Source organism: Heterodontus francisci, chromosome 12 (assembly GCF_036365525.1).
Source record: "Heterodontus francisci isolate sHetFra1 chromosome 12, sHetFra1.hap1, whole genome shotgun sequence".
NCBI lineage: Eukaryota > Metazoa > Chordata > Chondrichthyes > Heterodontiformes > Heterodontidae > Heterodontus > Heterodontus francisci.
The window spans coordinates 38,402,695-38,416,961 of NC_090382.1; the positions used below are offsets into that span (position 1 = coordinate 38,402,695).

The following is a 14,267-nucleotide window of genomic DNA, read 5'->3' on the forward strand; positions in this document are numbered from 1 at the left end:
GTTCCAATTCAGCCACACGTAGTCTTTACACTGGTCTAATCCTCCTCCAGTTCAAAACAACTGCATCTCAAAAAAAGTTAGCAAGTGGGTTAGCACACAAGTTACAATCCTTGCCATACAACGAGCTGGTAACATGAATCTATTGTGAAATAAAAACAGAAAATGCTGGAAATACTCAGCAGATCCGGCCACATCTGTGAAGAGAGAGAGAAACAGAATTAATGGGGTTTCTCTCTCCACTGATGCTACCAGACCTGCTGAGTATATCCAGTATTTTCTGTTTTTATTTCAGATTTCCAGTATCTGCAGTATTTTGCTTTTGTATGAATCTATTGTGACACTGTGTCCAGCATGTAAACATGGCCCCTGTCATTTTACGGTTCCAGAGTGGTTTGAGAAACATTCACACAAAATGTTCTAATAAGCTCTACCGAAAACTGCACAAGGATTGTAGATAACCTTACAGACATGCTCTTAAAGACATGCTAAAAATTATGCTGAACTAAATCCCACTGGTGCTCAGTACTGCAAATTACAGTGTACTATACCAAAGAACAATGAGATATTTAGCAAACATCAGCAAAATATTCAAATGCTAAGACAGAATTTTGTCTGGCTTAATTGTGTTTTGAAGTTAGCAGACATAATTGGACCATAAACGTACAATTTTAGTGATGATCCTTTAAATAAATCTAACCACTACAAAACAGAGATAGTTGATGTCCATTTATACTAGAATTCAACATGGCACTCTGAAAAACTGTGGGAAATGCACTTTTAAAGTATTATACTACACATGCACTGGCTCACGTTAAACAGGTTTATTGTTCACCAAAATAAAATCTAGGTATTATTTGAGTTATAAAATGATTATGGTTACACAGGTTCAATCACCCTAACTTTATGTTTTCTTTTGTTACAGAAGGGAATTTTATTTTACCCTATTTAAATAATTGTAAGCTGCCAGTTACCATGTGATAAAATACTTGTGTGTTCTGAGGTGTACATTACTGCATTATGGTAAAACACAAGCTACAGTTTAGATGCCACTGCATCTCCTTCAGACAATGCATTCTGAGTAAGGTAACATCATTGTGGCTAGCAGCTTGAACTTTGCAGCTGAGCATGAAACTTTCCACAGAATTTCAGTTTCTGTATCTAACACAAACTTCAATCACTTACCAAAATCCTGTGTGTATTTTATAAATACTAGTCACTCTCCCACTCGGCTGAATTTAGTGAACCCGTTGCAGGTCCTGGCGGTGGACCCGGGAGTGGGCACCGTTCTCGCTAGTCACATGGGCAACTGGCTCACCGCAATCACGTGGCGGGTGGCCACTTTGCATAAAGGAGGCGTGGCGTCCGACCAATCACGCCGCAGCGCAGGATGCGAGATGCCAAATACGGTGTCGGATGACTCCAGAGCAGGTGCTGGGGCCATATTTAAAGGCCTGCTAGCCCTGCTTGCCTTACTTCCTTGCAATCATTTTCTGCCTGCTGTTTCAGTGACTCTGGAACCACCCACCCCAGAGGTGGACCCTGCAGGATGGCAGAGGCAAGACACAAGATGGCTCCACGGTTTAGTGAGGTCTTCCTCCAGGCTGCAAAGGAGAGGGGAGAGGTTCTCTTCCTCAGTGAGGGCAAGAAGAGGTCCTCCTGCCTGACCAAGCAAGCCTGGATCAAGATAGCTGAGGAGGCCAGCAGCCATGGGGTCACACCCGGAACAGGGTCGAGTGCTGCAAGAGAGTCAGTCAATTACCTCCTTCATTCTGCCAAAGTTACTGCTCCATACAATTCCTAAAAAGGAGAGAGGGTAAGTGGCTACACAGGAGGAAGTGGGACATGCGAAGGGTGGTATTTGGAGGTAGCCGATTCAAACCGGCACGTTCCCCGACACAGATGGATCCTTCTTGGCATGCTACTTATCTCATCGGAGCTTCATGGGCAGGTGCAGATGCCACCTGGTACTCCCTCTGTTGGAGGTGCCACATCATGTCACGGGGGTCCAAAAAGACAGGGTGTACGAGGCCCATTCTAGGTGATCAATGGGCCTCCAGAGTGCTGTCGATGCAGAGACGACCCTGCCTTGGCAACTGTGCTTTTGTTACTTCTCCCAGCAAATTCCCTGATGGCACTCAGTACTCACCCTTGACAGTCGACCCGCTCATCCAGCAGTATGGACAGCCAAACATCTCACCCAACAGTTTGGATTCTCAATGCAGACCACCAATGACCCTTCTCAGCTGGCACTCCCCCCTGCGACCTGCCTTGCACTGTGCACAGCACTGTAGGCTGACAATGGTCTCCACTCCTCCTATGCAGTGCTGGTCATGGCTGCCAACCTGTGGTAGCACCGAGGCCTCACCTTGGCGCCACTAGCTTTCAACGGTTGGAAATCCAAAGGCACGTAAAAGCCGCCCATCATCCACTTAATCCCAAGGCCCTCATTTGCATCTAATTCATCACAATTCAATGTACTAAAAGTAAGTGTTTTACAGTTTAAATTACACTCCCATCGCATTGGGGCGGCAAGGCTGTCTTAGTGCTTTCCTGCTGCTGACTAAATCCAGAATTGATATCACGATGCCAGATTTCCAGGTGGACAATTCCAACGTGATTTGCTGCCCCCAAACCTCCATTTCTGCTCCAAATGGCCACACTAAATTCAGCTCTGGGAGTCCAGATCAAGCACAGTTGGTGAGGCAGGGTTGGAGGGAAGGGAATACTTGGATCAAGGTGTGCAGATGCAGTTCAGTCCCCAAATTAAAGTCACAAACTCTACCCCTATTTTTACAGTTTCATTATAAAAGTAGACATAGGAATTGGACTGGACCCAAGGTAAGTTTTTGTTGCCTCGCTGGGGATGATCACTTGGGGGCCGTTGGAATAGTGGGGGTGGCCCTCCATCGCGTGAAGGCTGTCAGAAAACCATCTGCTTTTGTCAGGTAGCTTTTCTCGGGTCTAGGACACCCGCTTGCCACGCATAAAATCCCTGTGGAGGCAGGCGAAGGCCCTTAAAAGGCCGTTAAGTGGCCACTTAAGTGCCTCCATTGGCCAGGGGCAGGGGAGGCCGTTTCGCGCTGCCGCCGCCCTGTGTTAAGTGGCAGTGGAGGCAGGAGCGGGACCTGGTTGGGAAGGGCAACTGGAGCCTCCTGCTCCATTTTACGCCACCCTCACGCTTTTTAGTTGGGGGGGGGGGGGGGGAGGAATTCAGCCCCAAGACTCAGCTATTAATGTTCATCATGAAGGACAAGAATGTGAAGCAGCTGTTGCCTCTCAAACCTGCTGGCAACCAGGAATAAAAACTGGATCCTATCTCAAGCTTGTCATTGAAAGGTGGGAGGGGGGGGCGGGGGCTTACTTAAAAAAAAAAATGAAGTATTGTAGAAATTCCTTTTAAACCATCCTTTTACATTAGTATCTTATCTTTAGGCAATCTTTAGACATTTTAAAATGAGCAAAAATAAAGACTTCAAAAAAAATCACAAATATATACTTTGCTATTAAAATTAGAGGGAAAGGAAGTTTAAATATTCTGAAATTAAGAAATTAGTATGCTGTATAATTCACTTATCCCCTTTATGAAAAGACACACTACTAATGGCAGATCTGAAATTTAAATTCATTTGCTTCCGGGTTGTGCTTTGAGTCTCATCCATCATGTGTTTAATAATTATAATTTTTTTTAAACTGTTCTACTAATCTTATTTAGATGAAAGAAAAGTTTTTAAATTATACACATATTCGAGTAAAAACTCAATTGGCTGATCTGATCTGAACAGTATCATTAATTGCAGGATGGCTCAGAGAATTCAGAGTCTGGGATGGTTGAATTAGGAGCTTGAGGAGACATTCTCCGACTCGAAAGAAAGACACAGGAGGTGCTATAAGGAAATCCAAAAATAGCGTAGCTTAAATTACCATTGATCGAAATATGAAGACTTACTATGCTAGGAGGGAGCTGTTAGATATATAAAAATTGTGAATTGCACGTGGTAGGGAAAGACAAGCTGCATTATTTGTGTGCCATTTATTTCATGTTATACATTAGGAAGACCAAAGTGATCGTCTTCAGCCCCCAAAACAAATTCAGTTTCCTTAGCCACTAATTCTATCCCTCTCCCTGCCACTGTCTCACGTTGAAACAGAGAGTTTGCAATCCCGGCGTCCTGTTTGACCCCGAGCTGAGCTTCTGACCCCACATCTTCATCACACGGACCACCTACTTCCATCTCTAATATTGCCAGTTTCCTTCCTCTGCTGAAATTCCCATTTGTGCTTTTGTTACCAGACTTAAATACCCCAATACTCTCTTGGCTGGTCTCCCATTTTTACCCTTCATAAACTTGAACTTGTCCAAAACTCTACTGCCCTTATCGGAACTCACATCAAATCCCGTTCATCTATCAACCCTGCGCTTTTGGGCCGACAGTAACTCCCAAGCCTTTGATTCTAAAATTCCACTCATGTTCAAATCTCTCCATGGTCTTGCCCCTCCATTTACCTGTTACCACGTCTAATGCAACAACTCTCCAAGAACTTTATGTTCCTCCAACTCTGACCTCATGTATCTCCCATTTTTTTTATATCTCCACCATTGTCTGCTATGCCTTCAGATATCTAAGCCCTAAACTCCCCAAACCTCTTGGTCTATCTCCTCTTTCTCCTAATTCAAGACTCTGCCTGAAACCTTCCCTTTAACCAAACATTTAGTCATTTGCCCTAATGCCTCCTTCTTTGGCTCAGAGTCAATTTTTGTCTGATTACATTTCAGTGAAGTGCCTTGAGATGTTTTACTTTGTTAAAAGTGCTTTATAAACGCAAATCGTTGCTGTCAATTGGGGTATCTGGAAAGATCATTCCCTGCTATATGTTCTCTCTGGGGATTAGGGCAGATCGTGCAAAGTCTGTAGAAAGAGTTGGTTTGATCAGACAGGCTTTCCTGTACATAGGTCCTGCGTTTTATATATTTTAAGCCACACTGATATCATCCATCTCAGAATGCATTATATGGAACAGAAGCAATGGCACCACCCAGTTGTAAGTGGGATGCCGTATTAAATGACTGTTCTGACAAAAGGTCATTGACCTGAAACATTAACAGTCTTTCGTTCTCCACAGATGCGTCCTGACCTGTGCATCCAGCATTTTCTGTTTTTACTTCAGGTTTCCAGCATCTGCAGTATTTTGCTTTTGTAATACCATATTAGAGGCTAGATTTTTTAATGAACACTTTGTACACTGCACCATGTCTATGCCCTTCCATAAAAAATAAGTGATGACCGAGCCACAATTCCACAGCGCAAGACTCTCCCTATAAGTTTTACAAAATTTGCTGTCTTTATGTTTCCTACATTCCAGTATGTTTTGTACTAGTGCTGTGCTATGAGGGTACATTGGGGGAGGGGGAAAAACTGCACTTTTTAAAAACAAATGCTTACAGCTGCGCTACTAGCACAGGATAATGGGAGCAGTAACTTTCAAAAAGGAATTGGATAAATAATTGAAAGGGAGAAAGAGACTGTGAGTTAAACTAATTGGACAGCTCTTTCAAAGAGCCGACAGAGGCACAATGGATCAAATGGCCTTCTCCTGTGTTGCAAGATTCTATGGTAGGTATATTTTAGCTGTGGTCACACTCCAAAATCCAAGAGCCCAGTACAACATTGGGGTTCATTTCATATTCCTAAAAACACATTTAAAGTCTTTATTGTAGATTATCTTGCTTGGTATATTAATTCACTTTCACCTTCTATGAACTTTTCTACTTAGACAGGGCAATACATTCCCCCAGTTTAATCATTGGCAAGATGAAACACAAACAAAAAAGCACACATTTTTCATTACTCAGTTTAAAATCTTGTGCAACTTGCACCTTGGTTAGGTGCTGGAACTATTACTACAGGATTCAACGGACTGTTGTGACATGGTAGAATTTTGTCACCTTGCAGCTAACCAAACTAAAATCTTCAACAGCCCTACTAACAAAACATTGTCAAACAAGACTCATGCCTAGCCTGTTATGTTATGTATCCCTATAAGCTGCAATTGAAAGTGTACCCCACACATTATTTACATTGCAAATGAGGCATGGTGGTCAAAAACAAAGTACTAATGACTGGAATGGAGAGAAAAAGTACAGTGGAACTTGCATTATTTGCATTCCTATTACCATATGTTAGTAATGCAAAGGCCTGGACCAATAACCCAGAGAATGTGATGGGCATGGTGGATTGTGAACTACAATTCAGTTCAAAATGAAATCTGGAAATTAAAAATAAAAACTGGTATAGGTAAAGCTGACCATGAAAGGGTCACATCGTTATAAAAATCCAACTGGTTCACTAATGTTCTTCAGAGAAGGAAATATGCTGCCCTGATCCAGTCTGGTTTATCTGGGAACCTAGTCTGACACCATTGTGGCTGACTCTTAAATGCCCTCTGAAGTGGCCTAGCAAGCCATTCAGTTGCATCAGAGCAAATAGGGATGGGCAATAAATGCTGCCCTTGCCAATGGCCCTCACACCTCAAGAATGAATTTAAAAAATCCACCCTCTCAAATTTTTGAGGCACATTGCATGCAAGTCATGGTGGACAACATTTTACACAAGATGTTGCTTCATATTGTTGCAGGCCTCAGTCGATTGCCTGCTTAAGTTTCTTTCATTATTTGCATTGTATTTATCTTCAATCCCATGTCTAGGGTTTTGCTGTGCTGTATATGCAAGACCAAATTTTGGAGCCTGTCAATAGTTTGGCCAAATTTCATTATCTATTAGTGGGATCTCCTCTGCTATCAAAATGAGGAGGTTTCACGCTACAGACAAAAAAAAAGTGACTGCAAGAGGGGTTTGAATCACAAAAACTGAAAAAAAAGGTTGTGCAATAGATACACACAAAATGAAGTTTATGGTCATTTTTAAATTGGTTGTCTATTTTTCCAATATTGAGGTTAAAACAGGAGTATGCTCCAGGTAAGTGAGGGGTGATGAAAGCTATACTGAACATTTGGCACATAATCACTGTACAACTGATGGACTGACAAAAGCAGCCAATTAGCAGAAGGAAACACAATCAAGGTATATTTAATACTGTCTGCATCACTTTCTAACATCAGCTGATTACCAAATTTCCAGCAATTATTGTACATCACAATCATTAGCCGCTCAGTCTGAAATCACCATACATTAATATGGAAGGCACTAGTCATTGACTACTGCACCTCTCAACAGAAAAAGACTCAACATTAAATTAACACTCATAAATCTCACATATATAATAAAATAGATACCTTCAAGGAACTCCAAGAGGTGATCCAATAGAGTGCTTTAGATCATGAGCATAAAACTCTCAAACTCTGCTCTGGTGGTTTATGGGACCACTTGGTCACATATAATTTAAATGTGGGAAAATGCAAGTTATATACAAGACTAGATTCCCCCAGTTCCTGTAAGGATGTATTATAGTGTGCACCTGTTGCTGGTGCGGGCTTAAGGCGTTTATAGATTGAAATATTTTCACGTGATTTTACACACAGGTAGTTCCACCCTCTCCCATATAAAATACACGCTTCCTCAATAAAATTAACTATTTTAAAAAATAAATAAAAGCCACTTTTGGTGTGTAAGCGAATACGTTGAGACACCAGGGCCTCGCTGGAGAGAAAGGGTCACGTTTTAGTTGTAAGTATTTTTGTCTGAATCTGGCAACTTTGAACAATAGTATATGTCTCATCTAAAGAGTGTTATGGCTAAATAAAATGTGTTTAAAACAGATCTGTATTACAAAGTACTCCTACAACTCTTTAACCTATAACTATTTTCCAGAGGGCAGATTCCCCATCCCCAGATACTGTTACACACAATTTGTTTATTCCACTTATGAAACTCAGTACTTATCTTTCTGAAATCATTAGATAGTACTAAGATATTTAAAGTCCAAGGAAGGTTTTTATGTGTATAGGTTCAAAGGTGCTTTAGAAACTATTTGAATAAGGTAAAGAGTAATTCAAGATTAGATTAACAAAACCAAACAACCTTTTGCTGATGTGGCAATAAAAGGAAGTATTTAGCAGTGCTGTACCGAGAAGCTACGTTGTGGCTTAATGCCCAATCCATTGGACCCAATAGAAGAAACCTGTAAGATTTTTCACTATTCAAGTAGAAAGAATACTTCAGTAATAAACAAACCAGCCTATAGTGTGGCTCAACTTTGTCACATATTTTCACAAGGTTTTATTACCCTGGATGAATGTATTTGGTTCCCATTTTAAAAGCATTGTGCAGATGTGCATTTCTTCAGATACTGCCGGGATGTGGAATGCTTTGACTTCTAAGTGGAATTGAGAAGTCCAAGCAGGGCACCTACTGCTCCAAAGTAACCCTGTAGTTTAACGAGAGAAGAATAAAGTTAGTAAGTCGTAGAATTTCTGTGCAATATCTGTTTTTACTTAACATTTAGTGCAGTAATTTTGCATTAAACAAGATAGTGTGGTTACAACAGGTCAGTTTCTTCTCTAATCACTAGATGTACTACAATTAACTCATCTGCCTACTTTCTCTTAATTAAATAATTCTACAGGACTTTGCTCCCTCTCTTACTTTACATTACACTCATCATTGATCTGTATTCATCCTTTTGCTGATGATTCCACTCCAGATTCATTTTACAGATCACATATCTTCTGTGCTTGCAATTTTCAGTCCTCTTGTAGTGCAATGGCTGAATCACAACAACTTTCCCCCCTCCACATCCTTTGAGGTAGCAATCAAAAATCTGCTTTCTTTCAAATCAGTGACACAACTGCTCAATGTCTCTTGCTAGTCAGACCATCGATGCCACTTTTGTATGGCTCTACCCTTAGTCCTTCCTCATGTCATGCAGGCCCCCACCTGCCAAGAATGAGGCACATTAATTTCTCCACATAGACATTAAACTTCAAATTGTTGCTGGGAAGAAAAGAGGGCCTATTACAAGGAATCGCCAGGCCACTGGCCGGAAAGACATTTTTGCATACTAGCAGACAGTGTTGGGACAAAAGGAACCAGGTCCCTGCTCCCAATACACAGAACAGACATGGTCAGACCAGTTTAGTTACATGACTAACTGGCTGTTGCAGAGTTTTGAACTGAGTTTTAAATTGGAGAAACAGTTTTTGAAGACAGAAAGCTCCTGGATTCAGAACATCTCTCTCCTGTCTGCTCCCATCTCTTTTTCACCAGCTTTGGAATCCATTGAAGACACCTGAACCCCAAGACAGAAAAGTCTCCTACAGTGAACAAGGTTTAAAGAAGAATACTGGGCCCCAACGAAAAACAAGAATTACCTACAAGCAAGGACTCTATACAGTGAGCTCGACGAACTGTAACAACTCTTCAGATATTACCTCAAACCTTTCCACTTTATCTTTCTTCTGCTCTTTTCTGTCCCTATCTGCATGTGTGTATCGCGTATGCATGCTAGCGTGGGCGTGTCGTGTATCCAAAGGCATTATCCGAATTAGAGTTTTAAATTTAAGTTTGAATAAATTTCACTTTTCTTCTTTAAACCTAAGAAAGCGGTGAACAAGAATTCACTAAGGGGGAGCTCAAAACACTCTTTAAAATTAAACCCTTTCACAGTAAGACCAGGAGAAGGCTGAGAGGGACCCCTAGACACCTTTCTCACCTGGTTGTAACACTCATCTCTCAACATTTTTGGCCTCACCATCTCTTCCAACCGCAAGTGTAACTCGTTCATCTCCCCCATTGCTGAAGGTCAGTTTTCTTCTTTTGTTCCAAACCAATTATTTTCCCCTCAACAACTCTCAGCACTTTCTAAAATCCAAGCCTGCCCGAAACTACTGTTCCCTTAGCAGAGTAGGTTCTTCTAGCATTTCTTGCATTCCTGGACAAGGTACCGAAAAAAGATTATTAGCTGTCTAATTAGCGATTTCACTCACAATTAGGCTCCAATTCGTTTTCCAAAAGCACATATAGCAGTATACCCAAGCTCAAAAAGACTGAGGCAGGGACAGCGGACACTGACCATTCTAGTACTTTTTTAATGGAGAAAAACGAGAAACCTTTCGGTGGTGTTGGTTGGATCTTTGTTACCCAAGAACCAAAAGTACCACTAGCTGTCCAATGAAGACCAGAAGCAAGTAGTTCTCCTTGAGTCCAACATTTATTGCTTAACCAACAGCACCAAATCAGATTAACTGATCCATCTCCTTTTGCTGTTTCTGGGACTGTGCTGTGCATAAACTGGCTGCTGTGTATGCCTACATAACAATGTAGACGGCTGGAATTATACTCTCGGACGGGAATCGTGCACCAACCGAAAAGTTGGTGGCCATCCCGCCTCCGCAGGGCCTGGGGATCCAAACCGCATTTTATGGTCCCCAGACCCTTAATTGAGGCAGGAAGTCCTGCCTAATGGAGCTGCCGGCCAGCGCCATCGGCAGCAGTGGCTACTGCTGGCACTGCAACCCAGCTTCAAGAAGACGAGAAAGGACGGCCCCGGGAAAAGATACGTTTTTGGGGCCGTGCCGGGAGTGATTGGTCGGGCCCCCGGCGAGGCAAGGGGGACGGTGGGTGGGGGCATGGTGTGTCGGATGGTGGGGTGGTTGGGGCATTGGGGGCGGCCCTCCGTCGGGCACAGGATGCCTGATCAGGAGGGGTCCCCACCCCAGGCTGGTGGAAAGCCGCCTACGTTTAACAGGTGGCTTTTCTTGGGCCTGGGTCGTCCACCTGCCAATGGTAAAATCCCCGTGGCAGTGGGCAGAGGCCCTTAAGTGGCTGTCAACTGGCCACTTAAGGGCCTCGATTGGCCTGGGGCAGGCAGACCAATTCCTGCTGCCCCGCGTAAAATGGCAGCGGAGGCAGGAGCGGGTCGGGTAGGGCCCCTCCCAAGCTTCCCACTCCATTTTATGCCCCCCCCCCCCACCATCCCACTCTTTGTGAGGGCGTAAAATTGTAGCCTACGTTTCAAAAGTGAAGCAGATGTGAAGCATTCCACTTTAGAGGTAGAAAGAGAATATTCTGTAGGACACAAAGCAATCTTTGAAAGAAAAACTGCAACATTGCTCTTTAGGGAATATAGTGTTGACATTTACAATTTCAGTAATTCTACTTTTTTCTCCCCTTGTCCAGTCTCTTTCCATCTACATCCATGACCCTTCCAATGCCCTCCAACACCATAACAACTTCCAGTTTCCAGGCCCTAACCATCTCCCTTTCATCTTGGACGCTCAATCCATTTCGTTCTCATCATCCAAGGCCCCAAATGCTCCTTCCAAAGGAAACAGCGATTAACTTGAACATCTTTCAATTTAGTGCACTATATTCGCTGCTCACAACGTGGTGGTCTCCTCTATATGGAGGGCGGCAAATGCAGACTAGGTGACCACTTTGTGGAACACCTCCGTTCAGTCCGCGTGACAGTGAGCTTCCAGTCGCCTGTCATTTTAATTCTCCACCTTGCTCCCATTCTGACCTTTCTGTCCTTGGCCTACTACAGTGTCCCTATGAAGCTCAATGCAAACTTGAACAGCACCTCATCTTTCGAATAGGCACTTTGCAGCCTTCTGGACTAAACATGGAGTTCAACAATTTTAGATCATAACCTATGCCCCTTTTTTGTGTTTTTTGCTGGTTTGATCTTTTCTCCTGTTTCTTTCTTAATTTCTTTACTTTGTATTTGGATAGCTGCTATTCCAACATTCAAACCTCCTCTAGACACATCTTTCGACTTTTTACTTGTCCCATTACCATTCTCTTTGGCCTTGCACCACGAAATTTTATGTCATTTGATCTGTCCTGCCCTCCACCCTATCAAAGACCCTCCCTTTTGTTGTCCTTCCCACCTTCCCCCCTTTCACTTGCTGTAAACGTATTATATTTCTAACTATTCAGTTCTGATGAAAGGTCACAGACCTGAAATATTAACTTGGTTTCTCTCTTCACATACCTACCGAGTATTTCCAGCATTTCCTGTTTTTATTTCAGTAATTCTGGTGTTCTGTTATTTCAAATAACCTGAATTTAGTTTCACTAGAATATTGAAAGTCCTGTACAGTCAGCAGCTTTTTATTTTGCATTGCTGCATTCCCTAATTGTCCTCCCCTTTCCTTCTCTCACTTTGACTTGCGAGCAGTACTCATTTACCTCCTGGACCTACAATAGGTTACCTGACTTTAGAGCCCATTACACAAAGTGTAGCCATACTCGCATGATCCTCACATACATACATACAAAGCGGCAGGATGCAACGAGTGGTGCTTCCCAGTGATGTGTACAGGGACCTCAGCTTTTCACCATGCATATCAGTGACTTGCATAAAGGAACAGGGAGTTGTATATCCAAGTTTGCAGATAACACCAAATCAGAAAGTACACCACGTTGTGTAGATGGGAACAGGAAGTGACAAAAGGTCATGGACAGATTGAGTATGCAAAACTGCAACAGTTGGAATTCAATGTGGGAAAGTGTAAGGCCATCTACTTTGGATTCAAGAAAGCCAAGTTTGAATATTTTCTTAATGGCGAGAAACTTGGAACCAGAGAAGCATCTAAGTATACAAAACACTAAAATGCAGTGGGCAGTTATAAAAAAGTAAAGCACTAATGGAATGTTGACTGTCTCAATGGGGCTGGAATACAAAGGGCAGGAAGTTATGCTTCAGTTGTACTGAGCCTTGCTCAAGCCCAATCTGGAGCACTGCATTCAGTTTTGGATTCAGGAAGGAGGGAGGGAGTACAGATTCACCAGAATTATGTCAGGGCTTAAAGGGTTAAATTAGGAGGCTAGGTTGCATAAACGTGATTATGAAGGTTGACCTAAAGATGCTTAAAATGATAAAAAGATTCAATTTCACAGAGCAGATGCAGAGAAGCTATGTATCTGATGGGAGAATCCAGAACTTTGGGGGCAGGGGAAAATAATCTGAAATTAGAGCTAGACCAGTCAGGAGTGAAATCAGGAAGCACTTATTCAAATAAAAAAAGTGTGGTGGAAATCTGAAATTTTCTCCCCTAAAAGGCTGTGCATACTCGGTCAATTGAAGTTGTCAAGACTGAGATACTTATTTTTATTAGTTAAGGTTAAGGGACATGGATCAAAGGATCAATAGAGCTGAAGTACAGATCAGCCATGACCTGTTTGAATGGCCTAACAGGCTCGAAGGGCTGATAGGCCTATTCCTGTTGCTGGTTTTCCCCATTTCTGGCCTGGGACATTAAGACCAACTGCAGTGTTCCTGTTGCATATGAGGTTGAGATCAGCTACTGAGCACATTCTGCACATCAAACCTAGCACCTATCTGGTCTGTACCAAACAGTATTATACCGCAGTATAAGAAGTGCAACAATAAGTGCGAGGAGCTCATGGACTTCTTTGTCACGAAGATCAAGACCATCTAATCATTTGCCTCTGCTCCTTCCCACCCTAGCCCTGAACTCTCATCTTTCTCCAGCTTCTCTCCCATCTCCCCTCATGCCCTCTGAGTTCACCTTGTCCATGAAACCCACCTGCTCTTCCCTCAATCCTGTTCCTACTAAACTGATCATCCAATTTACCCTCCTGGTCCCCATGTTAGCTGATAATATAAAAGTTCTCTCTTCAGATGTTGTCCCTCTCTCCTTTAAATCTGCTGTCATCATCTCTCCTCAAAAAAAAATCCTTGATCCCATCGCCCTTGCAAACTACTGTCCCATCTCCAACCTTCCTTTCCTCTCCAAAGTCCTTGAACGTTTGTCGCCTCCCAAATGAGTTCCCAATTTTCCCGGAACCTCATGTTTGAATCCCTCCAATCAGGTTTCCACCACTACCACAGTACTGTAACAGCTCTTATTAAAGTCACAAATTACATTCTATGTGACTGTGACAAAGGCAAGCTTTCCCTCCTCGGTCTTCTCGACCCATCTGCAGCCTTTGACACGGTTGACGACACCATGCTCCAACACCTCTCCAATGTCATCCATCTGGGTGGGATTGCTCTCACCTGGTTCCATCCTTTTCTATCTAATCATAGCCAGAGAATCACTTGCAATCGTTTCTCTTCCTGCTCCCACACTGTTACCTCAAGGATCTACCCTTGGCCCCCTATTTCTTGGCTACAAGTGGCCTTGCTGAGATCATCTGAAAGCACGGTGTTAGTTTTCACATGTATGCTGTCAGCTCTACCTCACCACCACTTCTCTCGACTCCTCCACTGTTAAATTATCAGTACTGGATGAGAAGAAAGTTCTTCCAATTATTTTCAGTCCCCACTCCAAACTCCATTTTCTA

General features: G+C 42.8%; 1 protein-coding gene across 1 annotated transcript in view; it reads right to left on the bottom strand.

Moving 5' to 3' along the window:
* Nucleotides 1-4,497: 4,497 nt before the first annotated feature.
* LOC137375831 (pantothenate kinase 3) overlaps nt 4,498-14,267 on the bottom strand; it is a 43,063-nt gene continuing 33,293 nt past the window's right edge. The window contains exon 7 of the mRNA XM_068043357.1: nt 4,498-8,382. Within this exon, the coding sequence (XP_067899458.1) occupies nt 8,332-8,382 (51 nt within the window). The 3' untranslated portion in view covers nt 4,498-8,331. The remainder of the gene's footprint in view (nt 8,383-14,267) is intronic.